The sequence below is a fragment of the Neophocaena asiaeorientalis genome, unplaced genomic scaffold, assembly GCF_003031525.2.
Source record: "Neophocaena asiaeorientalis asiaeorientalis breed wild unplaced genomic scaffold, Neophocaena_asiaeorientalis_V1.1 scaffold108, whole genome shotgun sequence".
Taxonomy (NCBI): Eukaryota; Metazoa; Chordata; class Mammalia; order Artiodactyla; family Phocoenidae; genus Neophocaena; species Neophocaena asiaeorientalis.
In genome coordinates, this window is record NW_020173770.1 from 5,810,770 (window position 1) to 5,826,348 (window position 15,579).

Here is a 15,579-nt window from a genome sequence, read left to right on the forward strand (position 1 = left end):
ACAGAGAGAAACAAGGATAAGACATCAGATTTCTCGTTGAAAACATGCAAATGAGCAAACAGTGGAACACCACCTTGGTACTGAAAAGGGGGGAAATGCTTACCTAGGATTCTATATGCAGCAAAATTATCTTTCAGAGCAAAGATGAAATAAAGACATTCCAGATATCTGAAGCTAAAAGACTTCATCACCAACAGATCCACACACAAGAAATGTAAAAGGAAGTTCTTTAGGCAAAAGGAAAACGGTACTTAAATAGAAATACGGATCTACACAAAACGGAATGGACAGCACCAGAAAGGGTACCCATGGGCACAGGGTGACCTTTCTGCCGCTTCCCTCTGTTCTTCTACTGGCCAACTCCTAACAGTCTGTCTGGACTCAGCTCAGGTGACCACCACCTTTCAACCCCCGGCTGGGTTTGGGGAGTCCCCAAAACATTCTGTGATTACCCCCTTGAATTGTATACACCTCCTGTGTTATAATGTTCCCTTCACTTATCTCTCTCCTCCAAAACTGTGTGAGTTCCTTGAGGGCAGGCTCTGTGCTGATCCTGGAGCTCAGCTGATGACCAACACGAGTTTGTTGAGTGAGTCAGTGCTCTGAAATAAGGCATGGCTGTGCATGTCTGGAGACACTTAGGAGGTCCAGCCAACAGAACTGCTCAGTGTTCGCCAACCAAACGAGCGGGAGTGGGTGGCATAGTCCGCATCCGTGTTGCCAAAACTTTAGTCACCAGTGGGTGCCCATTCGACATATCAACCTGTATTAATATTACTGTTTAAATTGGTTCATAATCTTTACATAAATAAATGTGCTTCTTTTAAGAAAAAAGGAGCAGCCTCCCTGACTCAACTGCCACACTGATTAAAAGAAAAGCTTCAAAATATTTTCAGGAAACGATCCTGCTAGCGGAAGAAAAGTCTAATGCCTCAGACACCAAATGCATTCCAGATACGCTCCCAAGTCCGATCAGAAATGTCCTTGGTGGGAGGTCAGACAGGCCTGACAAACCGGGCTCCCCGTAGCAGGGTGAGTGTCCTGATGTTGATGGGATAGAAATTTTGAAACTGACAGTTATTCCACAACTTTCCTCTGGAATTCAGACGCTAGGTAGGGCTAACCAATGAATAAATACATAAACCGAAACCAAGAAAACTAAAAATGGTGACCATGGACTTCCCGGGTAGCACAGTGGTTAAGAATCTGCCTGCCAATGCAGGGGACACGGGTTCGATCCCTGGTCTGGGAAGATCCCACATGCCACAGAGCAACTAAGCCTGTGCGCCACAACTAGTGAGCCTGTGCTCTACTGCCCGCGTGCCCCAACTACTGAAGCCCGCACGCTTAGAGCCTGTGCTCCGCAACAAGAGAAGCCACCACGATAAGAAGCCCATGCGCAGCAACAAAGAGTAGCCCCTGCTTGCCACAACTAGAGAAAGCCCACGTGCAGCAACAAAGACCCCATGCAGCCAAAAAAAGAATGAATTAATTAATTTTTTTTTAAAAAAAGTGATGACTGTGAAGCATTTGCAAACCAGGGGACTCTTACACATTAATTTGGACTCTGCCTGTGAGGAGAGGAGTCCAGATGGAATTTGCCTTCCAGCTCGGAGTGGGAGGGGTGGGGGGCAGTGAATCCAGAGGCAGGCCCTATGCGACCAGCAGAATGGACAGACTGAGCTCAAGTCGCAGACGCGGCCAGAGCAACTGGGCCTGAATCCCAGCTCTGCTATTTGCTAGCCCTGTGATCTTGTGATCCACTTCAGTCTGTAAAATGGGTACAATTGGTGTGGTGTTTAAACAAAATCACGTAAGTTAAGCATCAAGGACAGTGCCTGGACGTAATAAGTTATCTATACATGTTTAAAAGGAAAAAATATTAGGAAATGTTCTGCTGAGGAAACTCCTAATCTAACCCTATTGGAGACAGTCCACAGTCTTTACGACAGGGCTCCAGTGCCTCAGCTCCTTTGTATCAGGTCCTCTATAGGCCAGGCAGTGGGGACACAGTGAGTCAGAAACACAGTCTCCACCTTTGTGAAGCTCCCAGTGGAAGGCAGAAGACGGATGTTCATGAGGTAATTTCACAAACACAGAGCCGGGACCTGTGATAAAGCACAGGGAGGAAAAGTGCAGGAGGCTGTCACGTCTAACCTTGTGGGGCTGGTGGTGGTCAGGGAAGCCTTCCTGGAGGAGGTGAGGTTTTGAGCTTGGATCTGAAGAGCAAGAGGGGTCAACCAGGTTAGGGGGTATAGGGGAAGGGGTGAGAGCCTTCTCCGAAGAAGACACCACATGTGTGTTAATCCTCTACCAGGGCAGGCCACACACGAATTCCCAAAAGCACAGACATTAAGCCTGAAGCACATGTCCTCGGAAACATCTCCCAAACAGGACTTCAAATAACGAGGAATCACGAGGAGCTTGTGGACGAGGACAAAGACTGAGCTGGTGCGGCCCCAGATGCCAGGGAGGTAGTTTCAGGCAAACACGAGGCTTTTCTAACAATAAGCATGGGCTGCCTCGGAGGTACCAGACCCCTGTCACTTAATCACATTCCAGCAGAGGAGCTACTGGGGGACACTGGCCCCCGGGGGAGCTTGAGCAGGTGGCTGATGACCACCAGGGCTGAGAATTCTGCCAACTGCTGGGAGCCACCGCCCCTGAGGGACATACGAGGTACCTGAAATAAACTGCACTTTGTCCCCGTGAATCTTCTAAACTTCATACTTCTCACTAATTTCCTCTGGTCTTTCCTCCACCTAAACCCATGTTTCCCAATGTGTGTTATGCATACTGGTGATATGCTATTTGATTTTAGGTAGAACAGGATATAACTTTTTTTTTTTTAACATCTTCATCGGAGTATAATTGCTTTACAATGTTGTGTTAGTTTCTGCTGTATAACCAAGTGAACCAGCTATATATATATACATATATCCTCATATCCCCTCCCTCTTGGGTCTCCCGCCCACCCTCCCTATCCCTCCCCTCTAGGTGGTCACAAAGCACCGAGCTGATCTCCCCGTGTGATATAGCTGCTTCTCACTAGCTATCTATTTTACATTTGGTAGTATATATAAGGACAAACATTTTTTTTTTTTTTTACACGAACCCGTGTCCCCTGCATTGGCAGGTGGACTCTCAACCACTGCGCCACCAGGGAAGCCCAAGGACATACATTTTTAATGTAATCCTTTGTATTTATTTTTAGAGTAATCTATTTACGGTGAGTGATTCTGGTCTTCCATTTATAGTAGAGATCGAAAGTTTTTTTAAAAATACATTTAAGTTTATAAAATGAATCAATTTAAAGAAACATTAAGTAAATAATAGTGCCAGGGGCAAGTACCCAGATATGGTAAAATTGGAATTTTTTTTCCTAGAATGAGTGATGCTGGGGAAAACACTGCCAAATCCAAATGGGTTTAATTTTCGTGTCTACAAGCTCCCATGCAGCTGTGTGGAAATCATCAGTCACCCAAGAGAAAGAGCCAGTGGCGACGCGTGTTCCTTGAAGTGGGACCCGCCATGAGACTGCTGCACGCACACGTGAGTCTAAGGGTATCTGCAAAGCCAGGGTCACCTGGGCAACCACACAGCTCACCTGGGAGGAGAGGGCTGGGGCAGGTGGGCACCTGGCTTAGGCAGCCGGACCAGCCACAAGCCCCAGTGTGAGACCCTACTTTGCCCTTCTCAAAGAGTTGTCCTGACACTGTTAGGTCAGCCTCTAAACGTCCACAGCATTCCAGCTTAGGACCCTGTCCATTGCTGCCAGGGGTTCCGGGGGCCACCTTTCTAGAAGGTTCCTTGGAAATGAAACCGTCTTCCTATGATTAAACGTCATGCCTGGCATCTTCCATGCTCTGGGGAAAATAAAATTTTGTGCATGCACACTTGTGCATGAAGCAGAAATTCCTCCCCCCTCAGAACAGAGACTGCTGGGTCTGCCTGGGCGAGGGCATTTTTCGGTGTGGCCCACGGAAGTGGAACCAGAGAAATCTGGGCCATCGGAGGAAGAACACCAGAAGCAGCAGCTATGGTTCTGCACGATAAGCCACTGGTCAAGCCCAGGCAGAGCCCAGAGCCGCGTGTGAGGGCAGGGGCAGGGTGCGGGGACCCGGTGGGTGTGCGGCCGCCCGCCGCAGTGAAGCCTGTCTGGGCCAGCCTGTGGGCTCCGCATACCAAAACGCGTTCCAGCCCCTGGGGATTTCACAGATTTACTATCGGTGAAGGGCAATAACCACGAAAGGAGGAGCAATTATTGCCAAATCATTTAGGATTTAAAAAATCACTGGCAAGAAGATAGAGGTCAAGAGGTGCGCTGTCAGGGGAAATAAAAAAACCCTACCTGTCAGGTCTGGGTTGCACTTCCTTTCTGACTGCAATATGGTTCAGGGAAGCTGGGGATGCACACCAAGAGGTCGGACTCCAACAGAACAGAGATCCAAGAGCCAGAGGCGGCACCAGAGCCCTTTAGGCAGGTTTTCTGGTTTGGGTTCAAAATGCAGATTCATTCATCCTTCTTAAATATTCGTCTGCCCGCCATGGTCTCCTCTTTGCCATCCTAGGTGCCAGGGGCAGAACCCATTCCAACAGGCGGCGACGTCTGGAACGCAACTTCCAACGCCAAAGAGCTTTCCCAAGAAAGCCCACGTTTCACGAAATTTCTGATTATTCCCAGGGCTCTGCCAGGAGGAACACTTCTGCCCCCATGGGGCAACGAACAGCAGGGCTGTTGGTGAAAGAGCAGTGGGCTTGGCCTGCACTTCAGCCCCGAGGGACAGACACCCCCACTTGGAGAGGCCTCGAGATGACACCTAGCATTGGGAAGAGCCCTAGACCCTCAGCCTGCAGGCTCAGAGAAACCGGGCCCCCTCCGACACCCGGAGGTGGCTCGTCACTAAGGAATTTCCCCCACCGTCTGACACATTCGTAAGGAATAATACCAACACAGCAAAACTCGAGGAAACTATTTTATAAAAAGTAAGAAACAATGGTGTTGGTGAGGCTGTTGGAAAATGAGCACCTGCATATACAGCTGGTAAGGAAGCTGAATTGACACGGCGTTCCTGAAATAGAAACGAACGCTGTGCATCGTGGCCTGACAACTGTACCTCTAGGATTTCTAAGAAAATAATTTAAAATATACAAAAGGACATATACATACAAGGGTGTTCACTAGGGTTAATGTACAAGAGGGAAATTGGAAGTAATCTAAATGTCCAACAACAGCGGGCTGGGGAAGCACATTACGGTAGCGAGGGGATGAAAGGTAGCCTCGGCTAAAGAATATTACGGTGGTCCCTATGACAGAATGCTCTGTAGCCACAAAAATTACTTTGTGGAGGTGCCTGAATTCGCACAAAGGAAATGGTTCCCAATATTAAGCCGGGGTGGCGGGGGAGGGGAACGGGAATTGGGTTTCAAATAGCAGATACGGGATTATCCAATTTTGTGTTAAAAACGTGTATACACAGGGACTCCCCTGGTGATCCAGTGGATAAGACTCCGGCTCCCAGCACAGGGGGCTCGGGTTTGGTCCCTGGTCAGGGAACTAGATCCCACATGCCACAACAAAGAGCCCTCATGCCACAACTAAAAAGATCCTGCATGCCGCAACTAAAGACCCTGCACGCAGAAACGAAGATCCCGCGTGCAGCGACTAAGACCCAGCACAGCCAAATAAATAAATAATTTTCTTTTTAAATGTACATATACAGGAATTCCCTGGCAGTCCAGTGGTTAGGACTTGGCGCTTTCACTGCTGGGCCTGGGTTCGATCCCTGGTCAGGGAACTAAGATCCCGCAAGTCGAGCAGTGCAGCCAAAAAAAAAAAGTATATGTAGACACCAACAAATTGGAAGGGCTAAGCATGATTTGTGTCATCGCAGGTTAGTGGAAGGATGAACATTTTTTTCCCTTGTACTTTCTGAACTTTATTCATCCCCTTAACAAACATGAGCTACTTCACAATCAGATTAAAAACCTGTTTTGAGGAGAAGAAAATAAAATCTACTAAAAAGGCTTTAGGGGAGGAAGTATCTTAGGGAAAACTAAGACACGAGGCTCTAAAGCTCCCTTATGACCGAGACGGGGCACAAGGCAGCCCCAGAGCTGGCATTTCCTGGAAACCCCCGCCCGTGGCTGGTTGAGGCACCGCTCAGGTTCTCTCTGTCCCGGGGCTCACACCGTCCCAGCAAGTGGTCCCTGAACTGACACCCAAAGACCACGCACACCGCTGTGGGAAAGATGGGCCAGGCGGAGGGCCCAGCCCACGAAGGGGAGAAGACAGGCCTTCCACGCACAGACCTGAGGGAGAGGAGGTCCCCACGCAGACGTTCACTCCCCACCCACAAGGCCTCCCCACTGAGGGTACAGACTGTCCCCATAACCCCATAGCTATAATTAATGCCCTGAGAACCAGGGAGCAAAATGATGGGGCAAAGTCCATGTTTTATGCCCGGCCCTCTTTGGATAAACCCACAAACCTCGCCCCCTTTTTTGATAGGCTGTCCTGAGAGTCCTCACCTTCACCACCCAAGATCTTGCTTAACTTTACTTTCTATATTGGGCCAACAAGACAGATTTTAATGTTTTTCACAACAGAAAATGATATTGCACTGCTAACTACGCTTTTTCTAACCTAAGCATTCTGCTGTGTTGCTGGCCTCTCCTTGAGAACTGGGGAGCAGCAGAGACCTGGAGGGGGCTGGGTCCTGGCCTCACCCCACAGCGGCAGAGTAACCCTGGCTTCAGCAGGAGACGTTCCTGTGACTACTCCTCAGTGCCCTGGTTCTCAACTGGGGGCGATTTTGCTCCCCTGGGACATTTGGCAACGTCTGGGGACATCTGTGGTTTCACAGCTGGGGGAGGAGGGCAGTACCCCCCACCACAAATAATGATCTGACCCCAAAATGTCAGTAGTGCCGAGGCTGAGAAATCCTTAACCTTAACCTTAAGACGGGAATGAAAGTACCTACGACAGCGGATTGGAGCAAGGATTTCACGAAGTAAATGGGTATGTGACAGATCCTGGGTGTGCCCAGCACAAGTGCTCAAAGTATTCAAGGTCCTTCCTCTCGAAGCCTCGGGTTCCTCATCTGTGAAATGGGCACCCCCAGCTTCCAGGCTGCCTGCACGCTGGCTTCTGGTACTGACTAAACACTCTGGTCTGAGCAGACCCAATTTCCACTAAACCTGCACAATTCGTAACTGACGGAATTTCTTATGATTATGGAAAACTGCCAAAACCTTCACATCATTCGGGCTTTAGTATGAAGCTGTAAAACCACCCACCGATTCGGAAGCCTTAAACCATGAGAATTAGGTATTTCTTGAAGTAGCCTTTAGGGTATGTTATTCTTTGCCTTATTACTGAATCCTAGAAAGGGCCTGGTTACCGCTAAGAGGTTTGAATTGCCAATCTATTAGAGTAATACCAGCAATCTGTTATTTCTAGGCTATTGAGGAAAGGTTAAAATGAAAATTGGATTTGGGGAGTTATATCCATTCTGAGCGCAGGTGGAAAACTCCTCAGCAGCAAGAAGCAAGTCTGGATCTGGGAAGAAGCAGTTACCGAGGGAAATGACTGGTGATAACTTTATTGATTAAAGCAGCTTGAAAATTTTAAGGTTTGCCACAGCCCGGCACTTCAGCAGCAAGACAGCCCCTCAAAGCCATTTTTCGTTAAAAAGAGAGAAGCAGGAGCAGAGAATTATTACCTTGTGCATAACACACAGTTCGTTCAAAATGGCCTTATTTTGAAATACTGCTTTAAAATGTCTACACATCCCGAGGCTCAAGCAGTATTTCAAAATGTTCTAAATTAACATTTTAGAAAAACGGTGAGGTGGGGTGTTAAGAACATGCAACCACCGCTCAACTGTGTGTCAAGAGGGGAGACAGAGACAGCGTGATAATGTGGCAGGTAAATAAGATTCAGCTCTGCCACGTGGGCTCAGAGCCGCCAGAGAAAACAATTCCTTAGCGACCCAGGGCCACAGATGCTCGCGATGCCTGGACAGCACAGGGACCCCAGCCTCAGCCGACACGCCAGGAATCCAAGCTCCTGACCCGCCACCAGAGACTGCACGGCCCGGCATCCGCCAAATGAGAAGCCTGATCAACCTGACCCCCAGAAGGGCCTCAGCTCCTCTTTGGGGTGTGGGGAGCGCAGTTTCTCTTTCAGAATGTAAAAGACACTGACCGTGAAAGTAACTGGAAAACACCAAACAAATAAGCAAACAAACAAAAGGGGGGGAGGGGATTAACCAAGGTCAACTCTACAAAGACAACCAAAGATAAGCTCTTAATATTCAGTTCCTCTGGTCTTAATTTCTAGGCAGTGACAGCTTTTTGTTTTGTTGATTGGGGACGGCAGGGGGTTGGGGGGGCGCCGGGAGATGGTTGTGGCCACAGTGCTTAAGTAATTCTAAATACTCAGATTTTTATCTCAGATTACAACAGTGGCGTTCCTCCCACTCTATAACAAATGATCTTAAGAATTTACTCTCTCAGGGACGTCCCTGGCGGTCCAGTGGCTAAGACTTCGCCTTCCAATGAAGGGAGTGAAGGTTCGATCCCTGGTCGGGGAGCCAAGATCCCACATGCCTTGCGGCCAAAAAACCAACATACAAAACAGAAGCAATATCGTAACAAGTCCAATAAAGACTTGAAGAATGGTCCACATCAAAAAAAAATCTTTGAAAAAAAAAAGAATTATCTCTCGCAAATTCACCCTGTAAGTAGGATACAAATGTATACATAGTGGGTCATATTTTAAAAATGGAAAGATAAGCCATGATATTTATAAAAATGGCTACGATGAGAGATGGGTGGGAAGACAATAGAAGGAAAAGGACAGGAGCCAGACTTCCTTGAATGTATCTTGTTCCGTGGATTTAATTTCGGAACCACATGAATTTTTACATAACTACGAAACAAGTTTAAATGTTGAAAAACCAACTCCTTAAAAACTGGAAGTAAAGTGACTTCAAGGAGGGTCCTGTTGGTGACACACTTACCCAGCGGAAAGATGGTAGCTTTAAAAACAGTATTTTGGCTGTAAATCTCTAGAGGGATATATTTTAAGCCAAAAAAGAACTGTCAAAAAAAGAAATCTTGAACAGCACCGGTAATCAGCCTTATCATATTCAGGAATCAGCAGCCACAGTGATGCTGTGTCTCACAGTCCAGTCCACGGCAATCACAACCCTGACCCAGCCTTGGTGGCACTGATAGAACTGGTGGTGGCACCCACTCTTTTGTGCCTGGCTTCTCTCACACAGCATAATGTTTTTGAGATTCAAGATTCTTGTGTGTATTATGGGCTAAAACAAATGATTATGTCGGCATTCTCGTGAGCCAGGATTTTTGACATGGCAAAAAGGAAATACAGACACAAGATGGGTGATCCAGTAAAAACCCACAGGCCTAAATCTGGATCAGAAGTTTCAGTATGAACTCATTATGCACTTCATCTTTCTTTTTTTTTTTTTTGCGGTACACGGGCCTCTCACTGTTGTGGCCTCTCCCGTTGCGGAGCGCAGGCTCCGGACGCGCAGGCTCAGCAGCCATGGCTCACGGGCCCAGCCGCTCCGCGGCATGTGGGATCTTCCCGGACCGGGGCACGAACCCGCGTCCCCTGCATCGGCAGGCGGACTCCCAACCACTGCGCCACCAGGGAAGCCCTGCACTTCATCTTTAAAGATACATATTTTTTCAACCCTTGTAGACTAAGTCTTGGAAATGATGACCAACCCAATAACAGTAAGAACGGTTAATATCCCGACTATGGTTTCTGAATACTATTTTCCACTAAAGGTAAGCGTGGCTCCTTGGAAGGATGGCAGACTCTAGGCCTAGGGCAGGAAGTGTGCAAGGCAGGTGTTATCCTGTCATAACAGGAGTAAAGCACCTCAGAGACCTCTGGGGTCAGGACAACAGGACTCAGAGGGCAGCTGGAAGAGGCTCCCACTGGTCAAAGATGCAGTACTTTGAATACGAATAACTGCAATGGATTGGAACACGTCAAATATGCTTTTGTCTATTTATAGTCATATATGTAGTTTTAAACCTCCAAGGTATTGGGAGGGTGTTAGAGAATCAATCATTCTGAAAACTAATAAATTACAAGAAAGAAATAGGCATTTATCTGTAGTTTCCTATATGAACTGTACTTCAGGGGAACGCATAGTTCGTGGGGCGTTTTCCTATACAGAGGTAATCCAGAGAAGAAATGGAGAAGGAATGACAGAATTCAAATATCACCATTTTGCAGCCCTTAATGAATGAATGGGGTTAACGCACCAATCACCAATGGCTGCTAACGCCACCGAAGGAGACACCCGGACATTCTGAACCTCCTAAGGGAGGCCACAACACCACCCAGAAAGCAGTCATCAAAAAAACTGAAACAGATTCTGCCTAAGCTTCTAGATCTAACTATCAACATTCAGGAAGCAGGGAGAACAGGGGAGCACGAGACAGGACACCACTGAGGCGCAATCAACAAAATCCTCACTGTGGGAAACTCTACAGGACAAACAAGCCAGCTTCTTCTCCATAAAGCTGCAAGGAGTACAAAAGGGAGACGGGGGTGGGGTTGGCGCGGGTGGGTGGGAATGGATAGATTAGAAGACACTTAAGATCACACCGGCCAATCACAATGCGAGGACCTCATGTGGATCCTGATTCAAAGAAACTGCAAGCGACGACGTAAACACTTGTAAGACAATCAGGGAAATGTGAGTAATGGCTGGATATTTGATGATATTAAGGAATTATTGTTAGTATTACTTAGTTGTGATAATGGCATCATCCATGTTTTTAAAAAGAATTCCTATCTTTTAGAGACACTTAGAAATACTTACAGATGAAATGATATGATTTCTGGGAGATGATTCAAAATAATCTAGGTGAGAGGAGCAGGTGGGAGCACAGATTAAACAAGGGGTTATTAATCTTCAAAGTGGTCCCAATGGCCAAATAGGGGACAATCTGGGCAACAAAGTAACAACAGGAATGGATTGTGACTCGTGGAATAAAACAAATATCCTTAAGTACATGTTGGAATAAATAAAAAAGTAAATGGGAGAAAAAGGAAAGCTCTCTCTTACAGTAAATGCTAATCAATAAATATAGAGGGAAAAATGGAAGTAGAAAACCGCCATTTGGCACCATGGTGACAACTGTTGCAGGTAAGAGGATGCTGCAATTAGGAGGGGAAAAGAATGCCGGGAGAGCGAATATTTACACAGTGTCAAAGTATTCCCCCATAAGATACTTATTAGTCACAAAGGGACAACAGTAACTCTGCAGTGCAGAAATGGGAACCTCCGACAGGCATCAAAGTGACCACAGCCTATAATGCGCAGGGCGCCCGCACATGCCTCCTGATGGGACACACCAGAGGGCACGGCACTGTCTGTGAAATGTATAACCAGAATTACATATGCCAGAAATGCATAACCTGAAATTAAATCATGAGGGAACATCAGGGACATTCTACGAAAGAACTGGCTAGTACTCTTGAAAACTGCCACAGTCCTGAAAGACAAAGACAGACTGAGGAACTGCTCAGAATAAAAGGTGCTAGGGGGCGTGACACCAAATATAACGTGTCCAAAAACAGAGGGTCCCTGGGCTAGTCAACATCTGCATCAAGGCTAACTTCCTGAGTTTATAATTGTCCTGTGGTTGTTATATAAGATGTTAGCCTTTGGGGAAGCTGCAGTAAGGACACAGGGGAATTCTCTGTACTATTTTTGCAACCTCTTTGTACGTGGGAAATTGCTTCAGAATGAACAGTTAAAAACAATTTTTAAAAGTGCTTATTAGTTGATAATTACTGAAGCTCAGTGATGGGTACCTGGGGGCTTATGAGGTTACTCTCGCAATTTGCACAGATATTTGAAATGTTCCATGATAAAAATGTTAAAAAGAGAGGTTTAGGGCTTCCCTGGCGGCGCAGTGGTTGGGAATCCGCCTGCCAATGCGGGGGACACGGGTTCGGGCCCTGGTCCGGGAGGATCCCACATGCCGCGGAGCAACGAAGCCCGTGCGCCACAACTACTGAAGCCTGCGTGCCTACAGCCCACGAGCCGCAGCTGGAGAAAGCCCGCGCGCAGCAACGGGAATGCAATGCAGCCAAAAATAAATAAATAAAATAAATAATAAATTTAAAAAAAAAAAAAAAAAAAAGGAGGGGTTTAAAAAAAAAAACCCCCTTTTTTGGATTGGATTTGATTTTTTTTTTTAATCTACATTAAAGACATTTCTGAGACAGCCAGGAAAATTTAAATATGGACTGGTATTAGATAATACTAAGGAATTACTATTGATTTTGTTAGGTAGAGTTTTTTTGGTTTGGTTTTTTTTTCAATGTGATAAAATAACATAAAATTTACCAATGTAACCATTTTGAAGTATACAGATCAGTGGCATTAAGTACATTCCCAATGTTGTACAACCATCACCACCAGCTAGTTCCAGACATTTTTTATCAACCCAAAATGAGACCTCATACCCACGGGCAGTCACTCCCCATTCCCCCATACTCCCAGCCCCTGGCAACCTCTAATCTATTTTATGTCTCTGTGGATTTGCCTATTCTGGACATTTCATATAAATGTTAAATATATAAAATGTGACCTTTTGCAACTGGCTTCTTTCACTTACCATAATGTTTTCAAGGTTCATACACATGGTAGGATTTATCAGTATTTCATTCTTTTTATAGCTGAAATATTCCACGGTGACAATAAACCACATTTTGTTCACCCATTCATTTGTTGATGAACATCTGCATTATTTCCACCTTTTGGCTATTGTGAATAGTGCTGCTATGAATACTCATGTGTAAGTTTTGTTTGAACACCCGTTCTCAATTCTTTTGGATATACACCTAGGAGTGGAATTGCAGGGTCATACAATAATTCTACATTTAATTATCACAGAACTGTTTTTCATACTGGCTGTTTTTCATAGTGGGTGCTCCACTTTACATTCCTACCAGTATTCCTATATGAGGGTTCCAGTTTCTCCATATCCCTGCCAATGCTTGTTATTTTCCTTTTTCTTTTAAAATTATCGTGGCCATCCAAGTGGGTGTGAGGTGGGATCTCACTGTGGTTTTGATTTGCATGTCCTGAATGAGTGATGAGGCTGAACAGCTTTTTTGTGTGGTTTTTTTTTTGCCACGGTTAGATGTCTTAATGCATTGTCAAAAATGCATTAATGATGGGCAAAAACAACCATCTTTTTTTGAAAGGCACACTATAATTTGAAAGGATAAGATAACATTAAGAATGGGATTTGCGGGCTTCCCTGGTGGCGCAGTGGTTGAGCGTCTGCCTGCCGATGCAGGGGACGCGGGTTCGTGCCCTGGTCCGGGAAGATCCCACATGCCGCGGAGCGGCTGGGCCCGTGAGGCATGGCCCCTAAGCCTGCGCGTCCGGAGCCTGTGCTCCGCAACGGGAGAGGCCACAGCAGTGAGAGGCCCATGTACGGCAAAAAAAAAAAAAAAAAAAAAAAAAAAAAAAAAAAGAATGGGATTTGCTTTAAAATACAACAGAAAAAAAAAGTAAATTTTTCAAGAGAAAGAAATGGGATAGAAGAAGGGAATGTGACAAAATCTTTTAACTGTTGAATCTGGGTGATGGATATATGAGGAGAATCACTGTTTCCTTGTCTCTGCTTTTGTATATATTTGGAATTTGTCACAATAAAACAAATTTAAAAAACTGTCACTGTGAAATGAAGTCATGAAAACCAAGTTATTTATTCCTGTAGTCTTCACACGTTCAAAACACAAGCCTCTCCTCTCTACCAGCCTCACAGGGCATTTTCTAGGTGTTTCCTGGGGACCCCCGAGAACTGTATTTTCTGGCATCTGTGAATCTCAGGGGAGGTTTGGGCGCAGAGGTTCCAGACTTCCATGGCTTTGTGCTGTCTTTCTCTAAGAACCGTGAGAGACCAGTGCTCTAGACTGGAACACACATGGGAAATTCCGGTCCCAGAATAAGGGAGCAGCACGGCGATCCTGGGGGCACCAGCCTCACCACAGGGTGCTGACACTGTCCCCTGGTGCCACGTCCAAAACAGACAGCAGGACAGCCCTGACCGCCGGCAGACACGTGCCCGCTGTTTCTTCAACAATGCCATCAGGAACCCGCCGGCCGGAGGGGACCAACTCACTCTACCTGGGAAGGGGAGGTGGGAGGATGGGCACTGGGGACACTAAAACCATAACTGCCTTTTTTCCTTTTAAGATGTATGTTTGGAAGGCAACGTGTCTCAAAAACAGATATAATGTTAAGGTGGCCAGATGCATGATTTTACTCCAACATGTTCTTTTCATCTTGCTGTGCATTGTCTTTCCATGAAATATTTTTAATATATTGATAGGACTTGTCAATCCTTATCCTTCCAGAGAAGAAACAAAAGTCGCTTGAAAAGAGCCACAGGCATTTCTTTTTCTCACTCTTATACTGATACTAATTAACCAGGTGGAAAACATTCAATGGGCCTCCTTTGCTGTCTTTTTCCCTCTTTCCAGTCAGATCAGCTCTCACGGGGGGCGAGAGGGAACCTTCGCAGGCTGCCTGAGCCCTCAAACCCATCTCCGGCGCCGAGGCCGCCCCGGGAGCACTCTGGGCCTCCCTCAATAGCTGCCCCCACACACGTGCTTCAGGACCCACTGGCTTACCTGGTGGGCTTCCACCCTCATCTCCCGCAGAGCAGACTTGAAAAACTCAGGGGAAGGTTTCCCCACCACCTCAGCTTCGATACCACAGGCATACTGGGGAAAGACAGAAGGACATGGCATGGGTTTGGGAGCAAGTACAGGTGAACACCTGCTCTGCAGTGAAATCCTCCCTCCGGGGAATCAAGGAGAGATGCCCCAAATGTGCACCTGCAGGCCAGGGACCTCCAAGCGGCAAGACACATGGGCCGAGAGGCACACCTCGTAGGCAAGTGTCACAACTCCACATCGGGCTGCCCGGGATGCTGGGGGCACCCACCACCAGGCACCCTGCCACCTGCCCCAGTGCCGGACCTCAGCAGCAGGCGGTCCACAGCAGGCCACCCCGACAGTGCTCTCATCTGCATTCTTGCTTCTCCTCCCTTCCCTTCTCCCCCGACCACCCCCAGCTCTGTCATAGGCCCTCCAGGGGAAAAGGTCCAGGGCCCCATCCACCAGCCTGTCCGGCCCTCCCACCTGAGTGCGAGTAGGCAGGGACCAATGTAGCAGTGAGTATGGGACATGACATGGGCTGACCTGGGCCAGGAGCCCGGGCTGGGGCAGCTGGCTAGGCGTGAGTCAGAGCGGGAGCCCCATCTGAGCCCAGACTTGGAAACTCGAGGAGGGAACTGGGAAGGAGTCTAATCAGGACACATCAAGCTCAGGGTGCTGCAGAGGAGGGTCAGGAATGAAGCAGGTTCACACACATCCAGAAGCCAAGAATCCGAGAGGAGAGCTACAGAGCGTGCTGGGAGGGCCAGCGGGGTCAGCGGCAGGCAGTACGGGCTGTGGGGAGGAGAGGGAGAGACTGGGGGGCAGAGTGATGACCAGGG

At 47.2% G+C, this 15,579-nt stretch overlaps 1 protein-coding gene across 1 annotated transcript in view; it reads right to left on the reverse strand.

The window, feature by feature from the left end:
* The window catches only part of LHPP (phospholysine phosphohistidine inorganic pyrophosphate phosphatase), a 135,796-nt gene that overhangs the window by 91,315 nt on the left and 28,902 nt on the right, over window positions 1-15,579 (reverse strand). The window contains exon 5 of the mRNA XM_024751540.1: window positions 14,711-14,803. Within this exon, the coding sequence (XP_024607308.1) occupies window positions 14,711-14,803 (93 nt within the window). The remainder of the gene's footprint in view (window positions 1-14,710; window positions 14,804-15,579) is intronic.